Here is a 14,053-nt window from a genome sequence, read left to right as displayed (position 1 = left end):
AATGAGCCCTGTATATATTCCTATATATATCAGGGACCTGTGGATAGCTTCACTGGGGTGAAAGAGAAGAGAGCTTGGTGAGAGGGGGAAGAGGGAAGAATGGCTTCCCTCTTACTCTTAATTCATTTGGTAATGGGGTTTTACTACTACTAATTACACAAACAATATAATAGCTTCAAAAGCACTGGCTAAAAAAATACAACAAGAAACACATAGGTAAACAAAAGTATGTTCACTTGGACACAGTCTATAGTAGAAGAAGTGGTTATAAATTATCCACAACAAACATAGCCAATGAATCTCCTATTTCTGACAATGTTTTAGAAGTTCCTAGAGGTCCTAGTGTATGTGTAGATGTAGAAATAAACCATAAGTCCTGTCCAGAAGTGTGAAGGATCCACAATGGAAAGTTCCCAAAATCCCAGAAGGGTAGATGAGAGGGATTGCATCTAGCTTTGCTCACAAGCCCCAAAATTACCTGAGATATGGGCATGCAAGGTGCATCAAGAAAATACTGGAGGTACACACGAAGGCCAGTAAATGGGAGCCAAAAGACAGACAAAAGTAAGGTAAAAAAAGCACCTGTTGGGATGCTTAAGAAGGACTGGAAAATGGCAAAATATAGGCAAAGGATGAAGGGGCCCAAAAGCACCTGTCAGGCACCTATCTTTATTCCCTAGGTTACCTATATACATTATGTAAATGAGTCTAATTAATATGGACACTTTGCACGCGTCTGAGTTCCAGTGGGGTAATTTGGATTAATTAACGCTAGGATTGGAAGTTGGGGTGCTTGAATATGTGGTGAGGAAACAAGGGGTGAAGGACAGAGCATAGGATCTGAAAGGAGACAGAAGTCTGGATGCCTGGGGATCGGGGTCAGCAGATCCCCTTAATGTGGACTTTTGATGTTAAAGTAACAATTTAACATTCAAGCCCTATGTTTGATATATGATTCTAAGCCAGTTCCAAGGAAACTTTGTAGCTCTGACGTACAAAAATGGACCCAAGCACCATAATATGTTATGCATGCAATTTGCAAGAATCTGTGGTGTTTTTCATCTCTGGAGAGTTACCAGTCTATTGAGGTTTTTGCGTGGGAACCCATTCTATTTCATGTGACTTTAAAGTGATTTGACTAACTATTGAAACAGCAGGTACAGTTCCTGTGCCCATGAAATTGGGAGGCCGGGGGCGGGGGGGGGGGGAGACTAGCAGAATCGCTTTGTTCATAAACCTGGGTGCTTTTCCATGCATGAGAGAGAGGGAATCTCTGAGCCATATTTCCAGAGAGCTGAATTCCTCCATGGCCTTGCAGGTCTGATGCTTTGGGTATGTGGACTGTAGGGCTACACATAACTCTTGAAGGAAAGTGGAACCACGTACTGGGAACACCCTAACCCATGGTATTAAAAATGGGGCTGCTGGCAAAACACTTTCTCCAGGGGCAAAATAGTAAATAGTCCAGTAGCACCTTTAAGACTAACCAACTTTATTGTAGCATAAGCTTTTGTGGCTCTCGAAAGCTACAATAAAGTTGGTTAGTCTTAAAGGTGCTACTGGACTCTACTGTTTTGCTACTACAGACTAACATGGCTAACTCCTCTGAATCTTTCTCCAGGGGGCTGTTCTAAATTCATATTTCATAAAGAGAATGGTGTCTCATCACAATTATGTACAAAGTGTTTTTGAGCAATGCTGTGGTGGGGAGTGGTTTTTCTAAATCAAGTTCACATCATCTTGAACGATTTCTCAGGGAATACCTGCAGACTATAAAAAAACAACAGTCGCTTGATTCCTGCACTCATACTTAAAGTGCTTATAATAGGATTGTATCTGAAGCAAAGAGTCTCAATGTAGAAATTAAGTATACATACTCAAATACTAAGACCTGCATTAATGGTCTCTTGTTCAGTAAATACTTGCTTTAATGTCTGATTTTCTAGTTCTTTAATCAAATTATGTTTATGTTTATTATTAAACTTATATTCCCCCCCCTCCCCATACACAGGCTCAGGGTGGCTCTCAGCAAACAGTTAAATACAAAGTTTAAAATACACGTTAAAACAATTAAAACCAATCCATAATTACATAAATAAGGCATCAGTGATCATTAAATCAATAATAATAATAACAACAACATTCAATTTCTATACCACCCATCAGGACAACTTAACACTCACTCAGAGTACTTTACAAAGTGTGTTTTCATTATCCTCACGACAATCACCCTGTGAGGTGGGTGGGTGTGAGAGCTCCAAGAAGCGGTGATTGACCCAAGACCACCCAGCTGGCTTGAATCAAACCTGGTTCTCCAGATTAGAGTCCTGCCGCTTTTAACTGCTATACCAAACTGATCAATTAAATCAATGATCAATTAAAACCAATTAATATCAATGTTTACAACATGGAAGCAAACTGTTTCAGAAATGTTTTAAAAATGTAATATTGATTACACACACACACTCAGTCAAATTGTGCTCCTCTATAATTTCCTCCCCTGTAGTCAATGCATAGAGGGGAGAGTGAGCTAAATTCTGCTTTAAATTTCAATCTTTTAAAGAGTTTTCCTCCTCTTTCCGAGCTGCACTTTAGACTTATAGTGGGCTTGGTAGGGAAGGGGAAAGGGTGGGACCTTGGGACCATGATGAGATTCCTGCCCAATTGCTGCCACTCTTGTGAATTTGCTTAGGTCCAATTGAGGGAAGAGGAGGAATTCAGAGAGGTAGCACTGAACAGCATGGGAATGGGGCTGTGGATTTCATTCACTGTCTTATAAGCTTACAAACACATTATTTTACCTGTATATTAACAACAACAACAATACTTATATACCACTCTTCTAGGCAGATTAGTGCCCCACTCAGAGCAGTGAACAAGTTAGTGTTATTATTATCCCCACAATACAGCTGGGGAGCTGGGGCTGAGAGGAGTGGCTTACCCAAGGCCATCTTACTGACCCCATGGCAGAAGTGGGATTCAAACCAGTAGAGTGCTGATTCACAGCCAAACCACTTAACCACTGTGCTACAGCAGCTTCCACAGTGAGACAAAAAAGAGGAAAGAGACTCCACCTTTTTCTGGTTCACCCAAGCACCAGGGGGAAGAAAAGATATCTCAGTCGGCTCTTTGGAAGATCAGATTCTAACTGCATAGTGGAAGTAAAGTACAGCCAAGGGACAGAAATCTTGGAATCTAACAGGAAATCAAACAGGATTTTATCTGACCCTTCTGTCTGCAAGATGCAGATTATTCAAAGAGATAATTGCAAACCAATAGCACACTTGGGGAGTGCAAGTAAAGGGGACCCAAAGGGGACCCACTGGTCAGGGGATATTACCAGAACTGGCGTTTAAAACCCAATCCTAACACAGCATCCCTGAACACAGTGTAGGTAGAACTGCCACTATTTTCTCCAACTGGTCCTTGGACAGAGACCAGGGCAAACAAACCTCTGGCCTTACAAAGGCAGCTAGGCCTCACAGGCTTGGGCACTGGTTTAGGTTGAAGCCAGGAATCAAGGAAACACCACAAGTGTTGCCAGATCCCCTTACCCTCTTGGTGGGAGGGGGGGAACCTGATACTTACCTTGAGATCTTCGCATGTGCACCTAAAGTGTGCATGCACTCCTGGGCAAGTGTGGTGACACCATTTCCGGACGTGATGTCATCACACCCGGTGGAGCACACCCACGGCGTGCCGGACTTTGGAGGTTTTTTGCCTCTTGGGCCTTCTCCCCTCCCTCTGGCCAGGTGACTGGAAGTGGATGGCAGAGGCTAGGATTCGGAGCAGGGGATTCCCCACCCCCCATGGGGAATCCTGGCAGCCCTAATCAGTTATGAAAGAGCCACGAGTGACGAGCTGTTTGTCTTACTGGCAGAGATGTGTATCTCCTGAGCAGATATGTGAAAAAGGCGCTCAGAGAAACATCCCACCTCCATGGCTCTTTTATACCTGCAAAAGTATGCTAGGTAGAAGGCAGGGAACTAAAGAAACCTCTCCTTTCGCTGTGTGTGCACATGAGCCCACCATCACCCAAAACTATTTTGAACCTGAATATGATCACATGTAAAATGCTAGTTTTGCCCAGGGTGATTATATGTTTTTATTCATCTGTTTTGTTGTCGTCTCTGCATGTTTTTTGAAGCCCCACAGCCTCTCGTGAAGACATAGTCCATATTTTATTTTGAAAAAGAGGAAATTTCTCCCCTCCCCCAACTGAAGCATAATCATTTTAAAAGCACCAGATCAGTCAAAAGATCTACGAGGGGCCTAATTTCCTTGCCAAATGGAATACTGAGAGCTATCGTTTTAAAAGCCGAGGATGAAAAGTAGAATAACGTGGTCTGTCTTTGGAGACATGCTGAACACAGATTACATAGAGCCTACAGGAACATTTGTGGAGCTCAATCAAACTGAAAACCACTTTAAATGATGGTTGGCTGTCTTTGAGAAGTGTGTCACACAGGTGGCTCATCCTGCAGATCGGACCCTTTTCTCAATATAACAGTGGATATCCAAAGAAAGGGTTCTGTGACTGTGGTATAAAAGAAAATTACCTCATACACTCAACAAACCTCTCCATCCTTGAAGCAATCCATATGGTAGATGGAACACTTTCAAACACTTTCTGGCCCTTAGAGGAGACACAGAGAAGCGGCAAGGGGCTCATACGCATAGCTGCTTTCTTCCATAATGTGGTGGTTTTTTAATTGTTTTATTTAACTTTGCTAGGATGCATCTTAGCAAAAAGGCAGCTAATAAATCTTAAAATATAAACAAATACATTATTGCAGTCAATATGTGGTGTCAGCCCAGTGGAAACCATTCAGTGAAAAAGCTTTACTGAGGAGTGGGCCGAGTTCACACATGAATTTTTATCAAGTGGTTCACAGATCAGGAGAAATTTTCACAAGTTACAATGATGCCTGCTGGCCACACTCCTGCTCTATGGCTGCCAGGTCCCCGGGTGGGGGTGGGGGATTCCCTGCTCTCAGCCTCTGCCCCCTACCCCCACTTACCTGGTCAACGGGAGGAGGAAGGCTTGGGGAACAGGCCAGAGAGGCAAAAAGCCTCCCGGGCCAGCACACAGCAGGCATGCTCCTGCTAGCTGTGATGATGTTGTTACCGAAAGTGGTCTCCTTGCAATAAATATGATTTATGGGGGAATTAGCAAGCAAGGAAGATGGCTATACGAGAGGCAATAACTGGGATCTGTTACCTTTGTATACCAGGTCCCTTCTGACAATAGAACAGCGAGTTTGGTGTTTAATATCAAACAATAACTTTTATTGAACACAAGAACTTCATGCATGTACACACAAATTACTGGGGGGAAATAATTACACAGAGAGAGAGTCTTAGGAAATGGAGCCAGAGATTGGGAATAGAGAGAGAGGGAGTAAGTATATCTACCTATCCTGGACAGTAGTCCAGTCCACGGTGAGGAGAGAGAGAGAAGCTTCAAACGCCCAGCGTCCTCAGCCAAGAGAGCAAGAGGCTTAGGGCAAATCTCAAGTGAACAGTGCTTGTGGATCCGGAAATGTGTTCAGTTTGAATGGGGCTAAGGCTCTGCTTGTATAGGTAAAATGTGCCCCAAGGTGGAGGAGAGTCCTCTTAGCAGTTAGGACAAAGACTCCAATGGTCAGTTCCTGAGTTAGACAAAAGGCTTGATTGCCTTGATGGATAGCTGCCGGGGTGTCTGAATGCAGATGCAAAACTAGTCCTAGCGCTGCACAAAAAGGACAGTTTTCTGATGAAGTCCACTGGAGCAAGGTTAAGTACTTTTTAGGGAGGGAACACATTGTGCCAGGAACAACTGTATGTCATTTGATTAGCTCCTCAATCGTGGACAGGAGATCTCATCACAGAAGGAGGGAAAGGAATGTGCTAAGTGGGGATGACTCTGCGAGACCTTTGTTGCACTGGACCCTCCAGGGACTGGGATGGCAGTAAATCCAATCAAGCTGCAATCACTCCGCATTCCAGGGCAGCCTTCCTTGCATGCCTGGTTCTTCCGGGCGGGATGTAGCAACGGCAGAGGTTCTCTGGTGGCTATACGGTAGCCATTTTAAACTCCAGAGGCTTGTACACTTTTAATATTACATGCAGCTATATGAAAACTGCTGTACAACTGGCGAAGGCCAGGCTGACTGCTTACAATGTCACTTCCTTAAGTGGTGCCATCGTGCCCAATGCCGGGGTGCAATGACATCACTTCCAGAAATGATGTCATCATGTCTGCCATCACTTCCAAAGTGACATCATTACATCTGCTTGGAGCATGCTCAAGTGAGGAGGTTGTCCTCAGGATGTGCCAGTCCTACCCCCCCACCCCACTGGCAAGTCTATCCTGCTCCCATGTTATTCAATCTAATTTGTGGATATTTCCAGTCAGGGACCCCTTCAGTGAAGAATTTGGGTGCGGCATTTTGCACTGCAGTGGGAGGAGGAGGTGAGAAAGTCATGCTGTATGGGCAGAATTCATTCTGTCCACAGAAAACGTTCCATGAGATCCCCCTCATAGGTGTGTCGATGCTTATTCATAAGTGTAGCCTCCACATAGGCAACAGCTGGAATCCTGTATTTGCAAGAGTACCTAACTGGGCACTCAGAGCCTACACATATCCACTGGTACACATGTAGCCTCTTGTTCACATGTTATATGAGGCATTAGATGCAGGGGTAGAGCCAATGCACAAGAGCACAGTCAACACATTCACTCACTGTGTTCAGATTTCAAATTGTGAACAGTCCTTGAGAAGGAGATTTGGAGTAATTGCAAAACCTACATCATGGGGGAAAGGGAACGGTCGTATGGCTTATCCCAGTGTTCTTCTGTGCTTATTTTAACCTCTGATAGCTGAGATTTAGTTTTTATTTTAAAACCCATAAAGTGTTCCCTTGTAAAAAGTGAAGTCTATAAAACTAAAATAATGAATGTGGCTTGTAAGTGAATGGAACGGCATCTGCCGAGATGCTAAAGAATAATGAGTCCATTATTACTAGTTAGGTACAGAATATCAATCAGACCTTAAAATATAACTAAAGACCTGAGAAAATTTTCAGGGTTATAATATGTAAGTTTAAAAAAAAATTATCTCACTGTAATATATTGTCATTGAAAGTCTGATTGAAAGGTTAAACTGTAAAACATGTTAGATATAATAACAAGGGCACAAGGCTAATATGATTAAAGGAAATTAAACTTTATTTGAAATTTGTCTAAAAGGTTAGCATTGGGGACGTTATGAATGCTATTTCCCTTCAAGTCATTTCACTATGTGTGGTATCAAATTTCTTCTAATCAAATGTTTGTCATGAATGGAATTTTAATTAAAATACTGAGCAATGATCTAGACTGTGCATTTTGTTTGCAAATAGGATTTGTGTGTCTGAGTTTACCATAAGAGGGTTTTATTTTATTGCTTCCTTATTCCTTGTAAGAATCAAAGATGATCTAAGGCTCTGGTCAGCAATTAATTTTTAACAGGGGCTATATTTTGAACTGAGCAGTGGCCCAAGGGGCAGAAGACATCCTGATGGAAAGGAAGATGAAATTTGATACTCTCCCAGGAGGCCTTAAGATTTACCAGTAAATGACAGAAATGTTGGTGATGCTAGGCATGTTTTGACCATTTTAAAATATCAGCCAAGGTAAATGCTACCTTTTCACCCGTAAATGTTGGAAATGAGAGTGAAATTTGCTCATATATTGAGAGCACTAAGAGTTGGCCTGGGGATTTTCTGTATTCGAATCAGCCATGCACAGGGGCCTTCCTTCCTTGTCCCCCCGGAAATGATGTAATCCCTGGTGCAACAAGGAAGTCCTCTTGACTGTGCAGGAGTGCGCAGCGGAGCTTCCAGGCCTGTTCCCCATACCTTTTCCCTCCCACTGGCCAGGTAAGCAGTGGCGGGGGACAGAGGCGGGGAGCGAGGGAATGAGACTAAGGCATTGCTAGGCTGGAGACAGCTGAGGTAACTCTTCTAAGGGAGGAAGACTGAGATCCATTATCCAACTTGTCGTGGAAGCTTTTATAAAGATCGGAGAGTACCACATGACCTGCTCTGGCCAATTGTTTCCTTCCTTCCTTCCTTCCTTCCTTCATTTTATTTATTTATAGTCTGCCTTTCTCACTAAGACTCAAGGCGGATTACATAGCGCAAGATTAGTACAATCAATATCAAGGACATTTCCATACAGTGTCAAGGACATTTCTACAAACAATGTCATAGAATTTTACAAAGACGTAGCGTTAGCAAGGATCTAATATAGAGTTGAAGAATTGCTGAAACAGAACATAATCAATTCTAGGACTGTTTTCTTGCTTGTCTGGCTGGTTTCCCTGTAGTACTTTTGTTTGGATAGATGCCTGACATCCATTAGTCTTATTGTGGGATCAGGTTCTAACAAAATATTAGAAGTTTCTGACATGTTCTGCAAATCTACTTTTGATGCTCCATCATACTGAATCGGACCATAGTGCCACCTATTCCAATTTACGGCATGTGTAGTGCCTTGGTTAGTATGCCAGGCTAGGACTGAAGGTTCAAAACCATGAAATTCATTGAGAGACCCTGGCCAGTCACGTGCTTTCATCCAGCCCTGCCTCACATGGTTACTGTGATGGTGAGAACCACGAAAGCCACATGGACGAAAGGTGAAATAAAAATGCTAAGGACCTTCTTCACGCACTGTGCCCTTGAGCTATGGTCCTCCCACCTTTACAATCTTTGAAATGACTAGTAAACACACCAGGATTCAGTGAGTTTCTGCTTTATTATCATTTTCTATAAATGCATACTAACAAACAAGAGAATCAGAGGGAAATATTTCTTTCTATGAGAAACAGGGTTCTTTAGCCCCAAAACAAATTGTAAGAGCATGACTGAGTCCTAGCAATCTTATCTCAGCCTGCGGCCTAGCCAATGTGATATACATGTATATGTGTGTTCTATACCCGATGGGGAACCCTGGAATGTACACACATGAATAACTTCCCTTCATAGAAAAGGGCAGAGAGATTTGGACATTGTCCATTTTTGAATGCCCTACCATTTTGGCAGAGGTTTGGATATTGTCTATTCTGTAGGAGACAAGAGACCATTATTTCAAATTGATGGGCTTGAAGCACGTTGTTAAGCACTTAAATTCCGCAGTACTTAGGCATGCATTACAAGGCTTTTTTGTGGATTGCCCCAGAGTGAAATGCAGCGAATTCTTGATAACGTTCTTATGTCAAATAACAGGCCACGTGCTGCTGCATTTTTAGTTGGAGTGCCTGTTGTTTTGTTCCTAAGAGACGTAATTTTAGAGGCCATTACAGTACATGAATGCTTCACAGTAGTATTACTTACCTCTGAATGTGTTATAGCTAATCCTTATTTAGAACAGTGGGCATTACACAGCTTGTTATCTGATGTTACAGACTTGGCATTTATGACTGGATCTGTCCCAAGTTCTTAGCCTCTGCTCACTGTTACGAAATGAATAGTGATTCTTAGAGCCAAGCTACAAGTGACGAATGACACTTGAATGGCAAGTGAACAGACTCACGTGTATTCCTCCCTGTTCACATGTGCTCCACTTGCACTCCAAGTGGTCAAGTGGAGCGCAAGTGAACAGGGAGGAATGCACGTGAGTCTGTTCACTTGCCGTTCAAGTGTCATTCGTCACTTGTAGCTTGGCCCTTAGTAATACTTGCTGGAGGTATTATTTCTCACTGTGTACCTCAATGACTCTGATCAAGTAACCATCAGGACTAGATGCAGGGTTGCCAACTACCTGGAGAAAAATGTCTGGATCCTTTCATACAATGTTATTTATCAGTCGATTTATTACCTCCATGCCATAAGAAGCAATGGCCCATTTCATCTCTTTAAGTTTCTATTAAAGACATTTCCCCCAAGGTCTGCTGGTAATCCTGACTAGAGGGGATGATGCTTGTTTGGCTGAAGAGAGGAGACAGCGATGGGTTGATCGGTGCGAAGAAGGCACAGACTGGAAAAAAGACAGAGGGAAAAGCAGGAGCCATTTCTTGAAGAATTGGCTGAAAAACCTAGAATGGGGTCTGCAATTTATGGCTCAGTAGGGGACCAGATATGGCTCTTAAAAAAATAAAATCAAATCTTTATGTTAAGGTATATTATAGGGTAGGTAGGATGCTAGAATAACCAGTATGTGTAGGGGGAAGAGGCTGGCAAAGATTTATGTGGGACTATAGATCTTCTTAGAAAGGGTAAACAGTTACCAAGTAAACAGGGTGAACAGTTACCAAACCATGCTCAGATTTATGCCAGTGCACTAAAGCAATCACTCTGGGTGTTTCTGTGTATATATTTATTACTCATTCTGAGAGTGTATGCAATTTACTAATAAAGAGTTTGGATCACCCAGTGTTTGGGCTGCAAAAACTTCATGGATTATTAATCATCTTGTCAATTATCAGTAATGTTATGTATTTTTGTTATACAGATGGCCTTCCTTCTACTGGCTCTTTGTTGAACTTTTGCTTTGAATTTTCACATAATTTGGATCTTTAATTATAAAAGTTTGCAGATCCCTGATCTAAAAGAGGCAGGATCTGTCTCTGTCTCTGTTTGTCTCTCTCTCTCTTTGAATCTGAATAGAGGGCAGCAGATCCTGTAGGAGTGCCTTTAGACATCTACCCATGCTCTATTAGTAGGTAAATAAGGCAAATACCAACCTGCCATGGATAGCCCAGGTGAGCCTGATCTCGTCAGATCTCAGAAGCTAAGCAGGGGCAGTCTTGGTTAGTAATTGGATGGGAGACCTCCTATGCAGAGGCAGGCAATGGCAAACGATTGGGTTTTAGTTAAGGCACGTTAACTAAACAAACTGCATGCAGAAAGTTCTCATTCAAGTTAGAGAACCAATAACTGTTTACTTATCTAAAGAAATATATTTACATAAAATTAGTGGAGAGAGAGAACGGATAACTGAACTAACTGGCTAGGATGGCTTTAGATTGTAAGTAAGCCATCTCTTTCAGGAGAAGACACCATGCTGCCTCTCAGGAGGCTGATAGCAGCCTATCTACCCAACTGACTCTATAGTTGTTGCCTTCCTTCTTCTCTGCTTGCAGTCCTAAAGGTCTGAGCAAGAGACATTGTCAGTCCCTTCTTCCAACACAAACCACCTCTGTTAGTCTCTGAAAACCTGCCAGGGGTCTCCAAAAGTCAGCTATGACTTGAGGGCACTCTCCAAGGCAAATACTACAAGGGCATCATACATCTCCAGCACTCTCTCCTTCTAGGGGAACCAATCTGGCTATGCATTAGCCCCTGGAACGTCTCACTGCTTAGGGAAGTGAACACAACAATGAGAAGAGGATTGCTCACTGAAGGTTATAGGTTATTGGTTGCTGGTTATAGGTTGCTGTGATTCTCCATATTTCTGTTCTGTAAGCAACTGCTTGCAGAATTCCTTTTAAGGAATTGTGGGATTCCCTAGGCACGATACAATTTGAGGAACTGCTGCACAGGCCAACCAATGGAAAAACCAAGTGTCATACCTAATAGCTTTTCTTCAAATAACATAATATACCTGGCAATATTAACCACGCCAAAAACTTACTTAAAGAAATCAGACATGCAAATATATACTCTTTTTCAGTTTGTAAATATCCAATTTGTTACAGCAACTAAAAAGTACTTTTTCAAAGATCAAACCAACAGCCAGATTCCCCCAACGGTTAGAAAATTCAGTTTATTGTTTTGCGTTGAAGTCTGTATTATTCAGATAAGAGAATTCAATTTTGATTGCAACACAAACTCCAGCTGATTGAGTGAGAACTTCTCCTTCTAGGAATGGAACTCCGCAGTAGAGGATTTAAAATCAGATGCACTCAAGATTCTGCTTTCAGAGGAATATGCAGAAAAAGAACATCTCAAGCTTTCGAATCAGAAAATAAATCATCTACAACAGGAGGTAAACCGTCATATGGAAGAAAGGCGAACCTTGCTGCAGGAGAGCAATGGCTTCTTCAGAGCAGCTGACAAGGTAAGAAGAGAATGATGATCATCTGTTCTGGATCTGAACTAAAATAGCTTTGCTAAATTCGCCACACTGCTTGTAGGTTGTGAAGATGCCCATTCGGTGATTTTTGTGGGGAGCCACACAAACAGGCTTGAACTATTTTCCCTCCTTATCTGCAGCAGAGACCATGGCCGATTCCGTACGGCTTACCTGAAGCCGGAATGTTGCGGAACATGCCGGCAAAAACGTGAAAGATCGCGTTTTCTCGCGTGAGTTTTGCACAACATCACGCAAAACTCATGCGAGAAAACGCCATCTTTCGCGTTTTTGCCAGCATGTTCCACAACATCCCGCAACGTTTCGGCTTCAGGTAAGCTGTGAGGAATCGGCCCATGTTTCATCTTAGGCTCTATTTCCTTCTCCTCACGATCCCTGTGAGAATAGGAAGCATTGCCCTCACTCTGATTTGATGATCAAGCTACATAACCAATGGGGCCTTGCTATGTGATAAAGCCTCAAGACAATTCAGAGTAAGGGCAATGCCCTCATGTTGAAACTATGTCGGCGGAATAATGGCACCATGCAATAGAGGACTATGAGGTTACCACTGCTGTGGTGGTGGAGGGACATGAAACCTTTGGTTTCCCTTCCCTCAAAGCTCCTCTTACAAGTAAAATCCTAATGGCTTTTTTATTTGTGGAAAATGGAGGAGGGTCCAATGTTGGCCACTGAAAAGGCTACCTAGAGATCATGGAAGACAAGGAGCGCATTGAGGATGAGAATCAGGCAAGATAGAGTGGGAACGCTTGTAGGATCTAATCTCAAGACTACATACACTAGCAACCTGATGGGCAAAGTAGTTTACATATATAATTTGTGTGGTCTTTATGGGAGCAGAGCACTTGCAGACTGCAGTGGCTTCTCTATGACCACTTTAAAGGGGGTGGAGAAGAAGCCACGCTCTGGAACCATGTGAGTAGTTGCCTCCCCACAAATAGCTAGCATATAGAGCTCCCTATATAAGGTTGCCAACACTAATAGAATCAAATATTTTTTTAAATAACGATAGTTCCATTTCCCACTCCTGACTTGGTTTCAGTGTTTTTATTAGCATGTTTCCATGCCAGCAGCAAAAGCTACGGGGAACAGTCCCGGGATTTTTTTCTTGTGGTAGTTTATATTGGAAGCAGCAGGGGGAGCAGTTAACACACTATTGCTCAATGTTTAATTGTGCATTGGAAGTCTAATTAAAATTACTAAAAATCCTCCAGCAATACTGTCTTGTTTCTTGCATTGAAAGTTGGATACCCTTTTGAGTTTTCTGTGCCCTCCAAAACTAATCTTTGAATACTGCACCATTATGCATAAAAGCTGCGCATTTGAGAGTGTTTGTGACTCAGACACCCACACATCTCTCAGCCAAACTCTACTTACTCTGTTTAGTGGATTTTAAAGATATCTCTACAAATTTCTCTTCTATCCAAACTGTATCTTCAATATTCTTCCCAAGTCCTGTTTGGCATAGTCAGGGGTCATTTCATAGAAAAAGAGCTGGAGGAACTTATTAGCATAGCTCATTAGCATAACTCATTAGCATGTGCCATGCCCCTTGACATCACCAGAAATGTGTCATTACCATAACAGACTTGCATATGCCACACATCCTGACATTACCTATCCTGGCTGTTTTGGACCCAATCCTGGCCATTCAGGGCTGAAATTGGGCCCAAAATGGCAAAAAGGGGCTGAAAATGGCCAAAAAGTGCCCCAAAATGGTCAGGATCGGACTGCTGCTGAGTGGGAGAGTGATCTGTCACCCGTCAAAGGCCCGATCCGAGCCATTTCGGCCCCAATCCAGGCTGAAACAGGCCCAAAATGGCCAAGAGTCAGGTGGGCGGGACCACCTGACATGTGACCTCTTTGGGGAACTACCAGAACGGCGTTCCTGCGTGTTCCCCCTCAAAATGAGCCCTGGGCATAGTCTAATTGGGATCTTTAGCTAGTAGTTTTAGGAATAATGGGTTGGATCCTGCTAGTTTTCCCTTTCTATTTCTT

General features: G+C 42.7%; 1 protein-coding gene across 1 annotated transcript in view; it reads left to right on the top strand.

Annotated features, from left to right (window-relative positions):
- CCDC141 (coiled-coil domain containing 141) overlaps positions 1-14,053 on the top strand; it is a 147,275-nt gene that overhangs the window by 81,678 nt on the left and 51,544 nt on the right. The window contains exon 7 of the mRNA XM_054971148.1: positions 11,828-12,022. Within this exon, the coding sequence (XP_054827123.1) occupies positions 11,828-12,022 (195 nt within the window). The remainder of the gene's footprint in view (positions 1-11,827; positions 12,023-14,053) is intronic.

This window comes from Eublepharis macularius, chromosome 2, assembly GCF_028583425.1.
Source record: "Eublepharis macularius isolate TG4126 chromosome 2, MPM_Emac_v1.0, whole genome shotgun sequence".
Lineage (NCBI taxonomy): Eukaryota > Metazoa > Chordata > Lepidosauria > Squamata > Eublepharidae > Eublepharis > Eublepharis macularius.
This window is presented reverse-complemented; position numbering and strand designations above follow the sequence as displayed.